The sequence below is a fragment of the Alternaria atra genome, assembly GCF_907166805.1.
Source record: "Alternaria atra isolate CS162 genome assembly, contig: 25, whole genome shotgun sequence".
Taxonomy (NCBI): domain Eukaryota; kingdom Fungi; phylum Ascomycota; class Dothideomycetes; order Pleosporales; family Pleosporaceae; genus Alternaria; species Alternaria atra.
In genome coordinates, this window is record NW_025091323.1 from 3,872,970 (window position 1) to 3,893,687 (window position 20,718).

Consider the following 20,718-nt stretch of genomic DNA (forward strand, 5'->3'; position numbering starts at 1 on the left):
CGCGAACGCTCACCCTCCTTCGACAAGGCTCACGCAATGTGGGCCTCATACCAGGCATCGAAGAACTATGGCACTCTCGTGGATAGGGTGCCTCATTTCTGTGGCTTTAGATGCCTGCGCCAAGATTCTGTTCGCTGTCGTGGCTGAATAACAGCCAATCGGCCTTCGGAGGCCAACAGGGCCATGCAGTATTGAATGAGACCCTCCAGTTCTCTTTGTATACTTCTTGGCTTTCCTTTCTCGATCTGGATAGTCTCATGTAATCGATTGGCTACTACGAAGGGTCTCAAATCTCTTATTGGCCATCGCTTACCAGGAGCTCCTAATCAGCTGGTGAACACCGCTACGAAGGCTTTAGACTTTGCAGACGACATGAACCTTCTTGAGGTCTGATATAAGATGCCCATATGATGGCTTTGTTCTGCTATGATCATTTCCAAATCATTTTACTCAGTAACGTTTTGACAGGTACAGCTTAACACCCCTCCCTCCTTCCAGATCGACTTTCTTCGATATATCGGGTCCGACATCAAGGTTCGCATGAACTCATCTCAGCGACATGCTTACCAACAATTTTGCGGGTGGAGATACGAGTAAAATTCTCGCCACTATACACGCCCCCCAATCTGTTTGCTACGATGGCCAAAGCCCTTGCTTTCCAGATAATGTGGACCTCCCGGCGCATAGTGCATTACGTTGCGATCGTAGGCCGGATTCCAACGAAACCGAAGGTTCTGAACAAACGGGTTCTATGCCTTTATCGGTTTGCAGAGAGTGGTTCACGGAAACTGCACTAGAAATGAGCAACATCGGATTACACGACAACGATTTCTCGCAAAGCAACAGTCACACAGCTTCGACATGCATTCGAGATAACTGTGGCCCAACAAGTTCTGTCGATAGAGTGTTCAATCTCTCATCAGCACCGGAAGAAGGGCTAGACGATGCCTACGGTACGATAATCTGCCCATCATGCTTCGCCTGGTTTGTTAGAGTTGGCAATTTCAAGCTGATGTGCGCGATGCTACGGCATCTCTATGGATGCAACGTATACTATGGCGGTGAAGAACGACCGCTGTCTATACCACCGGGCTTTCTTCTTGTAGAACAAGGCCCTGGACTGCATTCTCTCGCCTCAAATATCAAAGCACAATACTCGGAAATAATCTGAACCAATCCCGTCTGCTCCCTCGATCCAACCTCAACATCCACCATCGGCTATTGTCTCTAGTCAGGTGCCTCAACTTCTTAAGCGCACCTCTTCGAGATTCTCCTGCAAACAGCAATCGTGCGGACAAGTCTTTACAACCCGCTTTCAGTTGGAAAACCACACCAAAAGGCAACACACAGTATATGCCTGTGATATCTGCTCCGTATCTTATCCTCACCCAAAGAATCTACGAGAGCATAAAGCGAGCGAACATCAGGGTATCCGATACTCGTGTGACATTCCGGGTTGCGCGCACACTGAGAAATACAAGAAGAATCTACCGAGACACAAGAGGGCGAGGCATGCGACAACAAGGCATGACGGATGATGCGTGAGGACATGGACGAGGTTGAGCCTAGGTTTCTTCCCTTTGTAATTTCTTTCATGATACCCAATCTCATATCTTGATAAAATCCCGGAAGTGCTCCGATAGAGGTTTTTTCAGGATCACGTTTGCTTAGCGTTATGTTCTGTATCCCAACGTCGATACCACGGTTTGCATGTTGGATGTTTGGCGTTGTCTACATATCGTTGTATTATTCCCATTCATGTCATTTCACTCTGTTCTTGGAGAATCTTTTCATTTTTGGAAAGTTATGTTTATCTGCCCGATTTGCACACATCTTTGGCTTATTAGAGAGTGGATGCTGGTCTTGGGGGTCCTTCTTAATGTTATCTTCACTAGCATTTTCACTTACAATTTAAATGCATTGAGATTTAATTGCCAAGCTTGGAGGGCTTGTGCTTCGAGCTGTCTTTTCACTGACACATAAAGTATACTATATTCAACAGTGAAAACCAGATGTTGTTTCCAACCACACTACGGCGATGCCAATACCCATTACCACATCTCATTTTACCTTCTTGTTCTTGCTGGGGATGCTTGCAGCAGATTGTCACATATGGACACTAATGATCAGGCCAGGGTAACTATCTTACTTATGTCGCTAGAGTGGCATAGGCGGCGCAAAGCACTCGAGCGACGATTGTACATAGAAGAGATAATGTAGGTCTCTAAACACCTGGAAGGACCCTGGTGGAATTCATGACATCCTAAATCGGCTATTCAATGTATGAACCCTACCTAGGTAGCGAGGCCTGGTACCTTCGAAAAGTATCCAGTAACAGGCCGACGACAACGAAGCTCCCACTACTACTATACAGTACCGATACTAGTACTCCTCCTTCCCGCATAGTCTCCATGTTCTGCGCATCGGCCACCAACCAACAGGCCAGTGACCAGGCCTAGAGTCCTCTTAATCTTGCGTTTCTTGTACGTACGTTCCTATTCCCCCAGGCAGCTCAATTTTTGAAGTAGTACCAGTCAACTGTACGAACTCGGTGCCAACCATCTTCGTCTCGTACCATCCGGGTGCCACGAATCTGTTGTGGTACCGCCTCGTAACCCAAGTCTATATCGAACTAAGAAAGGTCAAATCAGCATTGTATCACTAGATGGTCCAGGCCTCTTGAGGAGACGAGAAATACATCGATAGGCGCAGACCTGTTGCGGCGTCATATAGTAAGAGTTTAATAATATTTTGGGGGTATCTAGTAGGTAAATGGAAAGATAGATGTCGGCTGCCATATCCGGTAATGATGATGCTGCGAGAAGCTCTTTCGCACAACAGCCAGTGTCATGGGCGCGAAATCCACTTGCTCAACTCACTGATGGCTCGTTAGCCTCTTCTTCCTCGTCGGATTCGTCGGATATCTCGATGAGGTCTTCGGCGCCGCGCCTGGGCTTCTTCTTGCCGCCTTTACCACTAGAACTGATGGCGTCGAGAAACTCGTTATTGTCGATCTTGGACTGGAGCTTGGGTGCTGAAGCAACATCTGCGAGGAACAGGCGGTCGTGGTAGGCGTCGAAAGCTCGTTCGTCCTAGAAATTGATCAGCTTACCACTAGCGAAAATGAAGCGCAAGGCGCCAAAGGGCAACGTACATTCTCGTCGAAGTAGTCGAGCTTCTGCCACTGCTCTTGGTTTGTAGACTTCATGAAAGCCTGCGTCATCTCTGCAGCTGTATCACCACCCGTCTTCTTGACTTGTGCAAGGAAGGCCTTGGGTTCAGCGACCTTGGCGCCTTCTTGTGATTCCTTTTCGCGGCGGCGCTGGACAGCCTCTAGCTGAGCAGAGGCATCGATATGGTGGAATTGTGTCCGAAGTTGGACGAGACCGTTGCAACGTGTGAGGTGAAGTTCGTCTGCATAGAGTCAGTCTTGCAGCCATACTTTCTGCTATGCGCTACTCACTATCGCGGAAGGTGCCGAGCATATAGCTAGGACCTTTGCCGTCGTCGTGCATGATCTGGCCACCGAACGTCTGCGAGTTGAAGACGTGGCCCTTCTCGTTGGCGTCCTCAAAGTGAGTCACATACTCGTCAAAGTTATCGTCGTCTTCGGTCGCAATGGGTGCTGCAGGAGCTCCTTCGCCGGCGGCGCCAGGTCGGTTGGTGCTGCGAGGCATAGTGCGCTCGAATCCAGATGCGATACCGAAAGCCTTCTGGCCAAAGCCCTTGGTCTTGCGCATGGCCTCTCCCCATCGCACACCAGCAACACGGTTGTAGTTGCGGTAGATGTTGATGGGGACGTCGACTTCAATGAAGCCAGATTCTTTCTTGATGCGCAATTCCGAGGGCTGGCTGTCGGTGGCCTTGGTGAAGGGCTGGTCTGGCGGGCGGTTCAGGTACTGCAGCACGTAGAGCTGCTGCTCGGCCATCTCGGGGGTGATGTAGACATCGTACTCGGCCACGACAGGGTCGTCGTCTTCAATTTCCATGGCCGCTGGGTTATCCATCATGTTAGCGGGGTCGCGGTGTGGTGTTTTGGCGGTCAAGGGCTGGGCTTACAAGCCATTCTGTGCGCGCGTCGAGGTTGCGAGCAAAAAGATTCGCGGTCACTCAAAAGTTCCAAAAGTTAAGTCCGCCCCGCAACGCGAAGTCGCGTGGAGCCGCGGCCCGTGCAGCTCAATGACGGAATACATCCGATATCTCCAGCCCGTCAACGGCGACAATCGTAGTCTCTGTTCTTGAAGCTATCCATAGGCTACAGAACATATCAGAACGCCGCCATGGCCTATATAGCACCTATTCACCGGCCAAGCAGCGTTCGGCATGCGCTCAAGCTCAACTTCCTCGCCCCAGAGGAGGATTGCCTCGTAGTCGCGTAAGCAGTACATGTAAAGTACCCACATGATGCTAACATGATTACAGCAAGTCCAACAGACTCGAATTCTATACGCAAACGGACGATGGATTGGCCCTACAGCACTCGAAAGCCATCTATGGCAAGGTCACTATGCTCCAGAAGCTCCGCCCGGCACTATCACCCACCGACCACCTCTTCGTCGGCACCGATCGATACATGTACTTCACCCTGTCGTGGAACGCCGAGAAGAAACAACTACAGACGGAAAAGTCGTTTGCGAGTGTGGCCGACAATGCTGCTAGAGAGTCTCAAACAGGCGAGAGATGTCACATAGATCCAACGGGACGATTCATGACCGTCGAGGTTTACGAGGGCATCGTAACTGTCATACCATTGGTCCAAAGGGGAAAGAAGAAGAAGCAAGAGTCAGACATTGCCCACCTGGGAGACCCTCAACCAGTCAGACTACCGGAGATGTTCGTTCGTTCGTCTGCCTTCTTACGGCCAAGATCTTTCGAGGACAAGCCGAAGATGGCTCTGCTATACGAAGACACACACTCCCAAGTCAAGCTGAAACTACGGGAATTGACCTTCGCTGGCGAAGAAGTAGAACTGCAAGAAGGGGAAACGTGTAAGAGCGAACTGGAGCTTGGTTCGAGCCACCTCATACCTGTCGAGGAACCTTCGCATGGCCTCATAGTTGTCGGGGAGACGTCTATCGGATACTATGATGACGAGAGTGGAGAATTGCAAACCGAACCGCTGGACGAGGCGACAATCTTTGTGGCCTGGGAACGCATCGACGCCCAACGATTCCTACTTGCCGATGATTACGGTCGCCTGTACATGTTCATGCTGGTCTTGAGCAGCCAGGGTAGAGTACAGTCGTGGAAGCTCGATGTGATTGGGGAGACGTCTCGAGCATCTACATTGGTATACCTGGACGCTGGTTACGTTTTCGTAGGATCGCATCAGGGCGATTCGCAAGTCATCAAGATTGCAGAGAAATCCATGGAAGTTGTCCAGACATTCTCCAACATCGCGCCTATACTTGACTTTACGATTATGGATATGGGCAACAGGTCCGGTGAAGGGCAAGCGAACGAATACTCATCTGGCCAAGCACGAATAGTAACCGGTAGTGGCGCATATCAGGACGGAAGTCTCAGAAGCGTTCGGAGCGGAGTCGGACTGGAGGATCTCGGTGTGCTGGGTGAGATGGAACACATCTCTGATCTCTTCAGTCTGAAGTCGACTGCGTCTGCCCAGTATGCAGACACATTGTTAGTGAGCTTCGTCAACGAGTCGCGCATCTTCCGATTTGACCCGCAGGGCGAGGTAGAAGAGGTGGATGAGTTTGCCTCGCTCGCTTTGGAAGAGACAACGTTGGCCGCAACAAACATCTCACAAGGCCGCGTCGTCCAGGTCACCAACGGACGGGCCCGAATCTGTGATCTGGATGGTGGAATGATCACGTCTGAATGGATGCCAACGGATGGGCAAACTATCACTGCTGCATCGGTCAACGACAGCCATGTTCTAGTCTCCTTAGGGGGTGTTACTATCGTCTCTCTAAGTATGGCGGATGGTTTGCAGGTGGTCAAAGAGAAGAAGTTTGGTGCTGAGAGCCAAGTCGCCTGCGTTACTCTTCCATCAGTCTCAAGCTCGATATGCTTCATCGGCTTTTGGAGCAACTCACAACTCGCCATATGCTCTCTCGATACTCTGGAAGCGGTCAAGACTGTACAGATATCGGAGGATTCTGTTCCCCGTTCGTTGTTACTCACACAAATCTTCCCGGAACAACCACCATCTCTCTTCGCTGCACTAGCCGATGGTAATGTTGTCACATATACTTATGACCCATCAACGCATGAGCTCTCTGGAAGGAAAAGCATCGTACTAGGTACGCGCGAAGCCAGCTTCCGTGCCCTACCTCGGGGCGATGGGCTCTTCAACGTCTTTGCAACATGCGAACACCCATCTTTGATCTACGCTTCAGAAGGTCGTCTTGTATACTCCGCTGTCACAGCAGAGAAAGCGACCTCAGTCTGTCCTTTCGATTCAGAAGCATACCCTGGCTCAGTAGCCATCGCGACCTCAGAAGATCTCCGTATTGCCCTAGTAGACACAGAGCGGACGACGCACGTACAGACACTAAAGGTTGACGAGACCGTACGACGAATATCATACTCACCAAGTCTAAAAGCTTTCGGTCTCGGCACCATCAAGAGGATACTGAAACACGGCGAGGAGATTATGCTAAGTCACTTCAAGCTCGTTGACGAGATTCAATTCAAGGAGCTCGACACATATGCTCTCAACGAAGAAGAACTAGTCGAATGTGTCATGCGCTGCGAACTACCAGACGGCTCAGGCGGTGTGGCAGAGCGTTTCGTCGTCGGTACTGCATACCTTGACGACCAGAACGCGACTGCAGAACGTGGCCGCATAATTATCCTGGAAGTCACACCCGAGCGCATACTCAAGCTCGTCACTGAAATTGCTGTCAAGGGTGGTTGCAGATGTCTAGCTATATGCGAAGGCAAGATCGTCGCAGCACTCATCAAGACCATCGTGGTATACAATGTCGAATTCCGAACGCAAAGCTCCCCTGATCTGGTTAAGCTAGCCTCGTTCAGGTGCTCAACTGCACCGATCGATGTTACGGTCAATGGTACTATGATTGCCATAGCCGATCTCATGAAATCGCTCACAGTTGTGGAATACACAAAGGGCGAGGCGGGTCTACCAGACAAGCTTGTGGAGGTTGCGCGGCATTATCAGATTACTTGGGCGACAGCTGTGGCTGAGGTAGACACGAACACATTCCTTGAGAGCGATGCGGAAGGAAACCTGATGGTCTTGTACCGCGACCCGAACGGTGTTACAGACGACGACAAGAGGCGGCTGAACATTAGCTCCGAAATGCTACTTGGAGAAATGGTAAACAGGATACGCCGGATCGATGTCCTGACGACTCCGGACGCTGCAGTCGTTCCCAGAGCGTTTGTCGGCACTGTAAGTCTACTCTACATTGTCCTTCAAATGCGGATACTAACCTTCTTATAGGTCGAAGGCTCAATCTACCTCTTCGGTCTCATCTCTCCCGCACACCAAAATCTCCTCATGACGCTGCAATCCAACCTCGGCGCCCTAGTGGCCGCACCCGGAGACATGGAGTTTGCCAAATTCCGCGCTTTCAAGAACACCGTCAGAGAGGAAGAGGAGCCTATGCGCTTTGTGGATGGAGAGCTGGTGGAAAGATTCTTGGACATAAGCGAGGAGGTACAGAGAAAGGCGATTGAGGGGCTCGGTGTGGAGCTCGAAGAAGTCAAGGGATTGATTGAGGGATTGAGACGGTTACATTAGAGAGATATGAAGGTATATGATTAAGCTAGGAATATGAGTTCAGGTTACTCCTTGCATAGATTCAAGAAAGGAGAAGAAACCACACACTTTACTTTATTACTACGCAAATACAAATTCACTGCCTTTTCTTTCCCGTTATAAGGGCAAATCTTCAACTCTTGAACGCCTTCGCTACCGTGTCGTCGTACCATATTTGTCTTAATTCCCACTACATGCCCCATCTCATTATCGCGCCTGGACTCCTTGCTTGCTATATAATTGTACAGTTTGAATCTCAACATGTGCCCATTACCACTACCACTTTTAGACGTCTGAATGCCTTCGTTATCGTTATTACCCCCCACACAATCGTGCTCTAGCATCAGTATCCACTGCGGAAGACTCGGCCATCTTCAGTCTTGCTCCTCGATAGTGATGTAGTCCTTGGTCTCAGACTCCACATCGGTCTTTGACCTTGATCTCAGTCCCAGTCTGCTATTCCATGTTTTGACTATCGACATCAATCTCGAGCTTGGGCTCAGCATCAGTGGGCTGCTCCACGTTCTGCTCCTCAGTACGGTACTGCCCCCTTTTGAACTTGTTGAACTTGTTGCGCTTGTTCTTCTTTCCTTTCTTCTTGGGAGCACCGTTGCTGAAATTGATATTGTTGTTTCCGGTGCCGTAGTGGTACCATGTGTTCTGTGGAAGTCAAGATACGAAGTCAGTGCATGTCTCACACGTATTTCGTATAGTTGGAACGTACCTGCTGGCTAGGGATGTAACCATTTCGCACACCCTGAAGCTCTCTGAACTGGTCGTCAAAAGGCTCCTGTAAGTTGACCGTGTAGCTGACGCAGCCGTTTTGCTGGGGATACCAAGGTACTGCTCCTTGGGGTTGTGCAGAGTAAGGAGGTGGAGTAGCTGGGAAGTCGTAGGTTTGTGTGTAGCCGTTGAATAGAGGGAATGGCTGGTATCCGTACTGTTTCTGATGGCTGTAGTACTTCTGTGGCGGGAACTGGAACTGAGATTGAAAGTTCACGGCTGAGAGGGGCGTCGAAGGGGAAGAGAAGCGCTCGCTCGGGGCTGGGCTGGGATGCGCACTGTGACCGGGAGCAAACTCGGCGGCCGTGGCATTCAAAAGGCTGGGGGTTGGAGTGGTCGGCATGATGCGGCAAATTTCGATGTAGAGGAGAGAGCGGGTGATGGGTGGTGGGAAATTGTCAAATAGAAGGAAAAGAGCGCGTCGGATTTTGGTGTAGAAATAGTGGGCAGCAAGCGAACCAGATAGTAAAATACTTTCCAGTCCAGACACTGTGCACTCGCCCTTACGCCCCCAGTGAAAGTGAAAGAGTGTGATTCCGAATGCGATGGAAATGCACTGTTCCGGCTCAAGCGGCGATGAAGCGGGAGCGTGCTGTACCTGTTTGTGAACACACTGAACCCATTTGGCAAGCTGATCGGACCTTCGCATGGAGTTGTTGAGGGAATTTGAATGTCCTCGATGACGAAGAACGAGGGGTGGAAGGGGGAGTGGTACCGTGGTAATCAGGTGGTCAGGCTCCAGTAGTGAGAGTCCGAATTGTGTATTATCATGACAATGCATCTGCGTCTGGTCTACTTCAACACACCGTCTTCGTCGCTACTGTCTCCTCCTGTATTCTTCACACTGTTGAGTTCGACTCTCTCCTCGCCTTCGTCATCGTCGTCCCTGAAGCCCTCGGCGTTCGCATCGCCATCACGGTCGAGAAGTGGGGCCTCTCCCGTTGTAGCTACCACACTCTTCTTCTCCGTCTCTTCCCTCATTCCAATAATCACACTCCCAGCTACTAGCATGGCTGCACCGAGCCACCACAGTCCCGGTAGATTCTCGCTGAAGATAATGAAGCTGAGGACGGCGGTGACGATGAAGTTCGCAGACGTGTTTATGATACTGACGCGCACGGTGGAGGAAGCGAGAGTAAGGGCGCGTGTGAAAAGCCCCCACATGATCGCATTGAAGAGGAGGTTCATGCCGAAAAAGAGCTGCGCACCGTATTAGTAGTCTGCGAGTACGGAGGGGTGTAAGCGGAGGTGGAGGCGACGTACACCTCGTATCGCATATTCAACAATCTTGTTAGAAGCACTCAGCCCAAATGAGAGGGCTATGGAGCTTGACCAGGAGGCTGTGAGCTCTGTTGTTGTGCTACATCATCGTCAGCATGCATTGTGGGCTAGGGCGACGCGATGGTATCTTACAGCTTTGCGAACACGCCATTAAAAGCTGCACAAGCGCCACTGGAGATGGCAAGCATCAGCCACGCTGATTTGGTTTGCGGAAGGGACATGGTCGCAGCCGTATAGAACGCTGCGGGGAAAGAGGTCGATGTTCACTGACAGACGTAGGTTTAACGATCTGCAAGGTACCGGATGCGCTTCCGCGCTTAGTCAATGTATGGGGTAGTCGATACAAGCTGCATCTTGACGCAATGCTTGAGGCAGGCTCTTTACAGTCCGCATGCTGCGGAAGATTATTCAGAAACACTACTCGTCTTTCCTCTCATTTACATTATGGTGCTAATCAAAAAGCAATTGGTTGGACACTCCAGTCGAGCGTGGAATTGATCACCTGTCACAGCAAGCAAATAGTATGATAGTTGAGATGTGCATAAGATCATAATTGTTTCAATTTGTCGGCATTCAGCCAGCGCAGATTGCGCATCCAATCCCAAACTCCCGTTTATGCCATAGGTATCGTGAAAGCCTTGGTTTGTCCATAACGCCGAAAACATGTGACAGTACCAGTCTAGCAAGACATATGCTCTGCCTGGTTGACCGTAATTTACGCAAGTTACGCCCTTCTTTTCCATTCAAATGCGGTTGTCTCCTTGCTAACACATCCCAATGTGCTCGAGTGTTTCTAGAGTCACCATGAAGGACATGCCAGGCGAGTGACTTGGCTCTAGGCCTCGCCGGGACGCTTCGCGTTGCAACTAACAATCTTGACGCGGTCGGCGTGAACTTGGTGGGTGTTGTCCAGCTTAAAGTTGATGTCCTTGATGATGAAGGTCCATACGTCGTCGCAAAAGCGGTAGGTATCGAGATGTCCCTACAGAGTTCCAAGTCAGTATAGCATGCTTCCCGTTTGGTCTCACGCGCGCAACTGACCTTGAATGTCAAGCGCGACTTGACCTTCTCGGAGAGGACATCGGCAACAGCCTTGTCAAAGTTCAAGAGGATCTTCATGGCGAGCTGGGGCTCTATGCGGCGCTCGGTGATGAGGTTATCCAGTGTGTCTGTCAGGGAGCCGCCCAGACTGTCCTCCGTTAGCCAGCGCCCACGAGAAAGCTCCCCAAGATTCGCATATAGTACCTGCTTCGGCGGTAGAGCTCATAGTACTTGGTGTTGTCGGTAGCCATGTTGGTGGTGTTTGCGACAAGCTGGTGGTTGGGTCTGGGTGACGCCTGAGCGGGAAGAGTGATGGGGGCGCGCGGAGGCGGTTACTAAGCTGTTGGATACTAGCGCGACGCGGCTTGTTCCGCCTGCATCATCGCCAGCTTCGCAGCGAGTCCATCACGACGAAGCTCCAGCCGCCACTTTTACCATCCATCTCCGACTCTACAAACAATAAACCCAACATGTCTCTTACGTATGGAACGGGCGGTGCGACTGCCGCCCTCGGTGTGGTTGGCTTGTGTATGTACAGCGCGCAGGGGCGTGGGCGATAGCTAATGATCATCAGACATGCTCTTCAACAACGAAGGAGAGGCCTTCAACGTACGCACGCCTTTACAACAACATGATACGGTCGTGACTGACTGTACACCAGGTCGGAGCTTTCCTCGAAAGCATATCGCCATACACATTTGCTAGTGTTGGAATTGCGCTATGCATTGGTCTCTCTGTCGTGGGCTCGGCATGGTACGTCTAGCGGTCGGAATTCTACACGCATGGCATCTGACAATCGCAAAGGGGCATCTGGACAACCGGTGTGTCCATCGTTGGTGGAGGTGTCAAGGCGCCTCGGATACGAACCAAGAACTTGATCTCCATCATCTTCTGCGAAGTCGTCGCCATTTACGGTGTCATCATGGCCATCATCTTTTCCTCCAAGATGAACCAGCTCTCGGACCCTGAGCTACTGTACTCCGGCTCCAACTACTTCACCGGATACGCGCTGTTTTGGGCTGGAATAACTGTGGGCATGTGCAACCTGATCTGCGGTGTATGCGTAGGCATCAACGGAAGTAGCGCTGCGCTGGCCGACGCTGCGGACCCTGCAATGTACGCGCCTATCATCTCTGGCTTTCTCTTTCATTGCTAACTTTGTCCTAGGTTCGTCAAGATTCTCACCATCGAGATTTTCGCTGCCATTCTCGGACTGTTTGGTCTCATCATCGGACTGCTCATGCAGAGCAATGCCAAGGACTTCCAGTGAGCATAGAAGGATTTTGCCAATTCGCCCCAGGGCACTATCACACGGACTATATCAAAGTTCAGTCCCGCTCAGAACGACGCCAAGGAGGAGGGTATTTAAATTCCAGCTTGTGGAGCTGGTCAAGAGGTTACTGGAGGTCATTTGTAGAGGTTGTACGATGTACATGGGGAAGGCGCTTGTATAATGCATGTAATATGAGCGAGTATCGGCGTTAAATACCATTTATCGATTGGCATTTTATATATCGTTAAGTAATCCCTTTGCGTGATTCCAAGAAGCAGATCAACTGGGCTTGTAATCAGTGGTCCGTGCGCAGAGTCTACAGAGTGGGATGTCCGCTCTACTCCGCTTGCACTCAACCTTTACATCTACCAAAATGGCCACCACAAATTCCAAGCTGAAAGCAGCAATCTTGGTAGTATCTGAGACTGCTTCTCAAGACCCGTCTACCGACAAGTGTATACCAACCCTCAAGAAAGTCTTCGGCGAGCTCGGAAACGACCAATGGGATGTTAGCGAAACCGAGATCGTGCCCGACAATGCTCTTGCGATTCAGAAGACAATCAGAAAATGGACTGACGGTCCAGAGCCGATCAGTCTGATCGTTACTAGTGGAGGCACTGGTTTTGCAACTAAAGATGTTACTCCGGAGGTGCGCGCTCCAACGCACATAATGACGGAAGATGGGCAGCTGATAGAAAGAAGGCAGTTACACCGTTAATCGATAGGCATGCTCCCGGTCTTATGTATGCTCTCTCTTCTGATTAGACGTGGAAATGCTAATAGACACTAGACATGGCATGCTTACAACTTCATATGCCGTCACACCCTGTGAGACCAGGAACATCAAGCTAACAACACAGGCTAACGTTTGTTAGTTGCACTCATGGCGAGACCTGTTGCGGGTCTGCGAAAGAAGACTTTGATCCTGACTCTACCTGGATCGCCAAAAGGTGCCAAAGAGAATTTGGAGGCAGTTCTCAAGTTGCTACCACATGCGTGCATTCAAGCAGCTGGTGCAGAATCAAGACCGCTACATGCTGGTGGCGTAGAGAAGCTCGAGAAGGACGCTGGTGTCTCTTCCGCTAGTAGTAGTACTACTACTACAGGTATGTGATGTGTCATTCCTCCTAGCAACACTGCGACTAACAAGAGTAGGAACCGGATGTGGGCATCACCATCACCACCATGGTCATTCTCATGGCCACGGCGGCCACGCAGGACCAAAAGCTCATACGAACTCAGAAGAGCGCCCACAGTCCAATGATCCTTCTGCAGGACCAACACGCAGATACCGGTCATCGCCTTACCCTATGTTAGCTGTTGACGATGCACTTAAGCTCATCACCGAGCAGACCCCAGCTGCTGTAGTACAGCGGGTACCAGTAGATATGAGGTTAAGTGGTTCTGTTCTTGCCGAAGATGTCAAAGCCACGGAGTCCGTTCCAGCCTTCCGAGCCAGCATCGTGGACGGTTACGCCGTAAAGATCCCTTCTACTGGCAAGTTCGAGAAAGGAGTATACCCTGTTACGATTGTATCTCATGCTCAGGCTGGTGAAGTCAAAGAGTTGAAAGAAGGAGAAATTGCGAGGATCACGACTGGCGCCCCACTTCCTCCTGGTGCCGATGCCGTGGTCATGGTCGAAGATACAGTGCTGAAGAGTCTGACGGAGGACGGAAAGGAAGAGAAGGAGATCGATATACTGACTGATGAGATCAAGCCAAACGAAAACGTACGCGAGGTGGGCAGCGACGTCAAAGAGGGCGAGATCATCCTGAAGAAAGGTGAAGGCGTAACAGTCGTGGGCGGCGAATTTGGTCTCCTTGCATCTGTGGGTACGAAAGAGGTATCTGTGTACAAGAAGCCCATCGTCGGAGTTTTGAGCACAGGAGACGAGATCATCCCTCACAACAGAGAAGGCTCGCTGCGACTGGGAGAAGTGCGTGATACCAACCGTCCTACTCTCATCACTGCCGTGCGAAGCCACAGGTTCGAAGTTATCGATCTAGGTATCGTCTCAGATAAGTGAGTAAAATTGAGCAACACTACTGTCGGATCAGCTGTCGCTAACTATGTGTAGACCTGGTACCCTCGAGCAGACTCTCCGCGACGCGATGCGTAAGTGCGACGTTATCATAACCTCTGGTGGCGTCTCAATGGGCGAACTCGACCTCCTCAAGCCAACGATCGAGCGCTCTCTCGGCGGCACGATCCACTTCGGTCGTGTGAATATGAAGCCTGGCAAACCCACCACCTTCGCCACTGTACCTGTAAAGGACAACTCTGGAAACCCTGTCACCAAATCAATTTTCTCCCTTCCTGGCAACCCTGCTTCGGCCGTTGTATGCTTCCATCTCTTCGTCTTACCTGCATTGCATCAGCAAGCTGGTATCAAGCCACTCGGTCTGCCGAGAATCAAAGTTATACTAGATGAGGATGTGAAGATGGACAAGGGCCGTCCGGAGTATCACCGTGCACTTGTAGTGACCAAGGAAGATGGGTTGCTATATGCTAGCTCTACAGGTGGGCAGAGGAGCAGTCGAATTGGCAGCTTTAGGGGTGCAAACGCGCTACTTGCCATGCCACAGGGTGAAGGTAGTTTGAAGAAAGGGGAGAAAGTCGAGGCGCTGCTTATGGGAAAGTTGGGTGAGGTTGAGCGTTGATGTACATATTTGTTACATTGGAATACATATATCTATTGCACCTACAAAGGTGTCTAACAACATCTTTCTAGGTGTGATCTCCTTTGAACATCGTCATGACATAAACCGAACGTCTAATTTAAGAGAAAGGAAAAAGAATGCACCCAAGGGTATTCGCAACTGCCGAATGAAGCAACCAAATGGGCTAATACCCAAGACCAGTCAACACCAGGCCAAAGCTCAACATTACTCCACCCCATCATCACCATGACTGGACCCATGAAACACCGACGCTAAAGTGGAAGAGTGAAACAAAAGAAAAATCGGTCGTGTGTGCCCCTTACTCCGAACTACTGGACTTCAGTTTTAGATCGTCCAGGAGAATACTGCCTCTGCAAGATCCTGCGCTCGACGCCAACGCCTTTCGGTATGCATTGGTTTGCGAGAATTGCTCCTCGTAGTGCTCCTTTAACCTGCGCTGTCTCTTCTCCCTCTTATGCATCCAGTAGATAGTGGCAGCCAGGCCTACTATAAGTATGCTGCATACACCTGTGATGGTACCGCCGACTATCGCTGTTTCTCGTTTCTCTTTTGCGCAGACATTGGCGCGTGGTGCGGTAGTGGTTTCGAAGGGGGTTCCAGTGGAAACCACGGTTGCGACGACTTCTGTAGGAGCAATGGTCGCGGTCGGGGTTTGTAATTGGAGGGTAGCGCTGAAGGCTGTTGTAATTTGAGGTGCCTTTGCGTTGTTGCAGCAGCTTTTCGTATCATTGGCGCCGCGGCAACAGTATTCTCCCGAGTCGCACGTTTGAAGTTGCCAAGCTTTTACTGGCTTGAGACCGTTGAAGTCGTCGGAAACTGTAGTGGGTTAGTTGGAGAACAAGAATATGAACCAGGTTTCTATGAACGTACCACCAGGGCACATTTGTTGGCATGATGCGTCATTCCCTTTGGAGTCTGTACAACCTCTTGAAAAGATCATGCCAATCGACTCGTTCGTTGTTCCCATACACAGGCCATTACTCATGCAAATATCAGTGGATGCGCAACAACTGCTGTGCTTCGCGCTAGGATTGCATGGCGTGTATGTATTGTCGAGGGCCGTACCGTCGACCGCGTAACATTTTTGACTGGTAGCGACCGCAATGAAGGTCGCGAAGACCGTAAGGAGGGACCAGCTCGACACCATATTAAGCAAAAGACAGTATAGAAGAAGTAAAGGAGTGACTGGTTGGAAAAGCAATGGGTCGGAGATATTTGACGACAAGTGATGGTGTGAACTGCGAGTATGGAGAACTCAAGGGTATTTTAGACCATTAATGAATCCTATATGAGAGTCGACAGGACATGCAGGTTCATATTTAGTCTCGGGCCCTACATTCGCAATGTTATGCGGCGAAGCCCTGTGCAACTCTACTCCAGCTGGCAAAGCTGATGGTTACAGGGTAGACCCCGCCACCATTTGAAACAGGACAATCAAACCCGGTCTTCGAAAGACCTAGGGACCCGTATGCGGTAGGCTGGGGTGACGCAGCTAACAAGCAGTTCGACGCAAGTGTACAGCCTTGACTTCAGAAGCAGTGGTACAAAGACGACAAAGTCTAATTCAACAAGGCGCAACAGCGCTTCCTCCATCACTTGTTCGAAGGGATGCGCGCTTTCGGACCCACGTACACGATCGTGGCGCTTGCTGACGCGCCACTTTGGCTTTGTTTTGCGATGACGGGTCGTTTGGTCGTGCTTTTGCTTCAGTTTAGCCGCATAAGGTAGGTAGAGAAAGAAGACGAGAGCTTCACAGCAAATGATGGATTGGGGCGATGATGCGCCAAGGGATGGCAGAAGGTTTGAGATGCAAGGCGGAGTAGGCCACGTCTAGCATCTGATAGGTCGAGTGCCAGCTTAGTACAGCATCACAGACCCCTTTTCGGCTCGTACCTGCATTTCCACCATCGAACTCTCTGTCCCCCGATGCGACTTATCACCGTTGACAACGGCGCCGCGACCGACCCGTCCTGTCAGTTCGCCTGATGATGTTGGCAAAAGTCAATCGTAAATCGTTCACTCGATCAATAGGTCGGATGTCATCAATTGGCCGAAGCAGGCGCGACACATCGCACATCTGCCGCCCATCTCTATCAACCCCCCCTCAATCGAGATCACTCAGCGCAATGGCTTACTCGACCGTTACCTCTTCTGACTGTGGGATGATCGCCCACCAGATCTCACTTCGCCTGTGTACCCGGTACGTGCAGATCTGGGCACCCTTGGTTGTGGCACCAGCCACACATTCTACCTGTTGCTGCTGCCGGCAGGTACTCCGGGTGATAACGAACTACTACGTGTGTTAATTTGCACACGGTCTCAAGGAGCCTCATCTCTCAATATCTCGTTGCCCATTGCCCATTGCGCGTTACTCATTGTCCATTGCCCAATCCGTCGCTCACGTCATCTTACGACCAACTCTCTGGATCCTATTGAGGTTTAGTCCCCACTTGGGGATCACTTTCAGGCATTGCGACTTTAGTATCAACGACTATTCCAGCACCGCTGATTGATCAATGATGAAATGTGGGTTACTCGGAGTATTCGGAAGCCATGCCGACCTGTGGAATATGGACCGACCCGACCATGTCTTCGCTCACTGTCCACGTCACGATCGAGAGGCAGAACGAAGAAGAGTCAGCACCTTTAGCTCGGGCTGGGGGGTTGTACGCCGTAGAACCGTCTGGTCATTGCAAGCTCACTAGCACGGCTACCGTACGCGGACACCAGAGGCCTTTCCGCAATCAGACGCGAATCTTGTAAGGCGTGGTGTATTTCTCTTAAACTTTACAGCGTCCACGGTCCGTCTCCAGGCAGCGTTGTAGCCCAAGTTGACTCGACTATCAAGCCGAGATATGACCAGTCCAGCTTAGCCATCCAGCTCTCTGAGTAACTCCTCTATCCTCCTAACCTGATTGTCCGGCCCACCATCAACGATCACCCATTCCAATAAACTCTCCTTGGCCATCTTGGCCCAACGTCTTGCGTCCTTCACCATCCCATGACCCGCGTACACGTACGCCAGCCTCTCATAGTCTTGGGCCAGCAAAGTCTCCAAGCCCTCCCTTTGACCGATCTCCATTACTTCTTTCTCCCACGCTACAATTTGTTGGGCGTCGTAAGTTTCCGCTGTCAAGTTCTCCAGCATCTTTCTTAGTTGGGCGAACCTAGCGCGGCGCTGGTCACTGCCAATTATTTCGTACTGTGAAGCAGTGCAAAGCGGGCATGTGCACCCGAAGTTCCAACCTTCCTGGTACAGTGCCTGTCTATCCGCGTGCTTCAAGTCGACACGGCCGTACGAGATGCCGATTTCCTCTCCAGCGGCGATGTCCCGTTGGGCCTTGATCTCCATTGACATAGTCTTCGGAACAAAGCGCGCATGTGCGTTGGGTTGGCATGCATGATTGATTCGAGCGACAGATGGGAAGAGACACATGTAAGCGTCGTCCACATCGCCATCGGCCAGTTGACACGCAAAGGCGTTGGTCTTCATGATATCCTCAACCCTGCTACCCCCCAAACTTTGGTCTAGTGTGAGCACTAAGTCGCGGTCCACCCGAGGCAACTGATCGATTGCGGCACTGAAGAGGGCTTTGCCTTGCGAACGAGTGACCTGCGTCGGGAAATGCGAGCTTGCAATGATATGTGCGGAATCAAGTAGTAACCTCTCTCCTTTCTTGACAGCTTTTGTAGTGACAAGACCTTTGCCCTTGCCTGGGAAGGAGCGAACTTCGAGGCTGCTATTTCCGCTCTCATCTTCGCTTCCCAAGGCTAGAAAGGCTGCGGATATCGCGTCTGCCGCGACGGATGTCGCGATAATGCTCAAAGCATGACCGCCACGCGACTCGAAAGTCGTGTATGTACAATACTCCTTGTCCTTCCCTCGGGCACAAGGGGGTTTGTGTGACCATAGTGGGTGTTGAAGTGATTGCACATCCTGCAATAGTCGTGGGTCGCCTTTCGTGTTTAGACACAGCTGTAATTGAAGTGGCAGTTGGACTTGGGCTTTGAAGTGTTGGGGCACGTTCGCGCACTGTGGTGATGCACGAACGCGCGACACAAATGCGCATACTGCGAATGAGATAACGAAAGCTTGTATACAACTCATAATATCAGTTAAAAGTTCGCAGATTGAATCACGGAAAGCAGTCGAGGTGTCTCCTTTTCTCCTCGCTTCTGTAACACCACTGAAACAGAGACTGCCGGACAGCTGCGTCTTTGCACAACATATTCTGCAATACCTCAGCACTTCAACATTTCGACTTCACGATGAACCACTTCCATCAACTAGCCCATCGTCGCGTGTCTGAATACTGCTTGCGCTAATCAGGAACAAGTTGAACCAGACCCATGACTCGACAACAACCAACAACCCGGTTCCTGGTACGCCACACAATTCGACAGTGCCACGTTCAGCCCCGTGCCACTCGAAACATCACCACACCACCACATCGACTTCTTATGATCACCAGGGCGGATAGATCAGTGCACGTTATGCGGCTGATGCCGACAAGCCCTAGCCTGCTGATTTACTCTCATCTCCACACTGGCGCATCCCCGTCATACCTTGACGTGGTAGCACACGGCTGTCAGGCTGTCTCATAGTTGCGGTTCGTGCCACCGGTTGCCATTTGCTGTGCAACCACTGCTACCAGCTGTTGCTCAGTTTCCAACTCTGGGAGATTGGAGCTGCATCATAGTCAAGGGTACGAGGGCCTGTTGAGGTAGTGGCAGGTGACACTCCGACATCGACGAGGGTGGGCCTGGTTACTTAAAGGGGTATATTGACCTGCTTGATCTGGTACTGGGAGGTACTGGGATAGACCTTCATCGTGGGGAACACGTATAGGGACTCGCGCATCTCCGTGATGGAAGAGAAAGTTTGATAGGCATCAACATGCTGGGCTTTGACTGCCGTTGGTGCAAGTTCAGAACGACGTCAATACAGCGTGAGCGGTAACTGGTTTCGTCGAGCACAGCATACGCATGCGTGAAGCAACGAGAAATAAGTGACACGCAGCGTCTTTTGGAGCAGTGTATCGTGTGGAACTATTTCCCCACTATTAATGCCCCCACAGCGAAGAAAACGTGCCCCGCATGCCTCCCTAGTTGATTCGATGTGTCTTGTCCTATAATACGTCATTTGACACTGATCGCACGGGACGCTCATGTAAAATACCTGCCCAAGCCTCTACTTAATGAGTATCCGCCTGAAGAAAACTTCGTCACGATGCTAGCACGCGTTCGCACCAGCGTCTTTCGGCGGGCTGAGCTGCTACTTCCCTTTAGAACACGATGTTTAGCTAGAAACGACGAACAAGAATCGGATACGGATCGGACTCGTGAAGACACCAAGGGTGTAGAGGCAAGGGAAACAACAAACAGAGCATTAAGTGGCACCAGAAATCCTCCAGTTCAAGGAACAGAAGTACTACGTGGGAACGAACACAGGGCTCATTCAGCTACGGGTTTGTTGACGAACGAATCCCTTATTGGTATCATTATATACTTGCGTACCATAGCAATCTGAACGACAACGCGGACCATGTAACCATGCAATGATCGGACGTGACGTGAATGCCTCGCGTCGCTGCAAGCTTGATGGTCGCTCCTTCCGTCTTTTTTTGCAAATTCAGCTCAACAGGAGAGAAAGCGCATGATGAAGCACGTGGCTGGCCCCGCTTTCCCCTCCCTATACACTAGGAGCAACCAGTTCTTGGAGTACCTGGGTAAACCGTACATGTGGTACGTGTTTATTGCAAAATGAAGCCATAGAGGTGGGATGCAGTTTGCATGAGCTGAAGGCTTGTAACAGTCACGACCTAGGTATAGAACGGAGCAAGAACCAGCTTCAGACCCATCGCATACTTGAAAAGAAAGTCAGGACGTTGACTGAGGAGTGAATAGTGCT

General features: G+C 50.9%; 9 protein-coding genes across 9 annotated transcripts; 3 read left to right on the forward strand and 6 right to left on the reverse strand.

Annotated features, from left to right (window-relative positions):
• Window positions 1-2,870: 2,870 nt before the first annotated feature.
• On the reverse strand, window positions 2,871-4,010 carry ALTATR162_LOCUS6370 (uncharacterized protein; the record flags this gene model as incomplete). Its single annotated transcript, XM_043313991.1, has 3 exons — window positions 2,871-3,092; window positions 3,155-3,414; window positions 3,464-4,010. 3 exons carry the CDS (start codon window positions 4,008-4,010, stop codon window positions 2,871-2,873), a joined length of 1,029 nt encoding a protein of 342 aa, XP_043169926.1.
• Window positions 4,011-4,280: 270 nt separating this feature from the next.
• On the forward strand, window positions 4,281-7,729 carry ALTATR162_LOCUS6371 (uncharacterized protein; the record flags this gene model as incomplete). The annotated part of the gene is made up of 3 exons (XM_043313992.1): window positions 4,281-4,375; window positions 4,423-7,378; window positions 7,430-7,729. The coding sequence occupies 3 exons, from the start codon at window positions 4,281-4,283 to the stop codon at window positions 7,727-7,729; spliced, it is 3,351 nt and encodes a 1,116-aa protein (XP_043169927.1).
• A 474-nt stretch (window positions 7,730-8,203) lies between these two features.
• Window positions 8,204-8,873, reverse strand: ALTATR162_LOCUS6372 (uncharacterized protein; the record flags this gene model as incomplete). Its single annotated transcript, XM_043313993.1, has 2 exons — window positions 8,204-8,407; window positions 8,472-8,873. The coding sequence occupies 2 exons, from the start codon at window positions 8,871-8,873 to the stop codon at window positions 8,204-8,206; spliced, it is 606 nt and encodes a 201-aa protein (XP_043169928.1).
• A 449-nt stretch (window positions 8,874-9,322) lies between these two features.
• ALTATR162_LOCUS6373 (uncharacterized protein) lies at window positions 9,323-10,032 on the reverse strand (the record flags this gene model as incomplete). Its single annotated transcript, XM_043313994.1, has 3 exons — window positions 9,323-9,730; window positions 9,794-9,890; window positions 9,944-10,032. 3 exons carry the CDS (start codon window positions 10,030-10,032, stop codon window positions 9,323-9,325), a joined length of 594 nt encoding a protein of 197 aa, XP_043169929.1.
• A 614-nt stretch (window positions 10,033-10,646) lies between these two features.
• Window positions 10,647-11,103, reverse strand: ALTATR162_LOCUS6374 (uncharacterized protein; the record flags this gene model as incomplete). The annotated part of the gene is made up of 3 exons (XM_043313995.1): window positions 10,647-10,793; window positions 10,853-11,000; window positions 11,057-11,103. The coding sequence occupies 3 exons, from the start codon at window positions 11,101-11,103 to the stop codon at window positions 10,647-10,649; spliced, it is 342 nt and encodes a 113-aa protein (XP_043169930.1).
• A 219-nt stretch (window positions 11,104-11,322) lies between these two features.
• ALTATR162_LOCUS6375 (uncharacterized protein) lies at window positions 11,323-12,122 on the forward strand (the record flags this gene model as incomplete). Its single annotated transcript, XM_043313996.1, has 5 exons — window positions 11,323-11,380; window positions 11,427-11,461; window positions 11,514-11,605; window positions 11,657-11,968; window positions 12,020-12,122. The coding sequence occupies 5 exons, from the start codon at window positions 11,323-11,325 to the stop codon at window positions 12,120-12,122; spliced, it is 600 nt and encodes a 199-aa protein (XP_043169931.1).
• Window positions 12,123-12,498: 376 nt separating this feature from the next.
• On the forward strand, window positions 12,499-14,786 carry ALTATR162_LOCUS6376 (uncharacterized protein; the record flags this gene model as incomplete). Its single annotated transcript, XM_043313997.1, has 5 exons — window positions 12,499-12,774; window positions 12,916-12,943; window positions 13,001-13,231; window positions 13,281-14,148; window positions 14,204-14,786. 5 exons carry the CDS (start codon window positions 12,499-12,501, stop codon window positions 14,784-14,786), a joined length of 1,986 nt encoding a protein of 661 aa, XP_043169932.1.
• Window positions 14,787-15,105: 319 nt separating this feature from the next.
• On the reverse strand, window positions 15,106-15,690 carry ALTATR162_LOCUS6377 (uncharacterized protein; the record flags this gene model as incomplete). Its single annotated transcript, XM_043313998.1, has 2 exons — window positions 15,106-15,623; window positions 15,678-15,690. The coding sequence occupies 2 exons, from the start codon at window positions 15,688-15,690 to the stop codon at window positions 15,106-15,108; spliced, it is 531 nt and encodes a 176-aa protein (XP_043169933.1).
• Window positions 15,691-17,676: 1,986 nt separating this feature from the next.
• ALTATR162_LOCUS6378 (uncharacterized protein) lies at window positions 17,677-18,915 on the reverse strand (the record flags this gene model as incomplete). The annotated part of the gene is made up of 1 exon (XM_043313999.1): window positions 17,677-18,915. One exon carries the CDS (start codon window positions 18,913-18,915, stop codon window positions 17,677-17,679), a length of 1,239 nt encoding a protein of 412 aa, XP_043169934.1.
• Window positions 18,916-20,718: the final 1,803 nt, after the last annotated feature.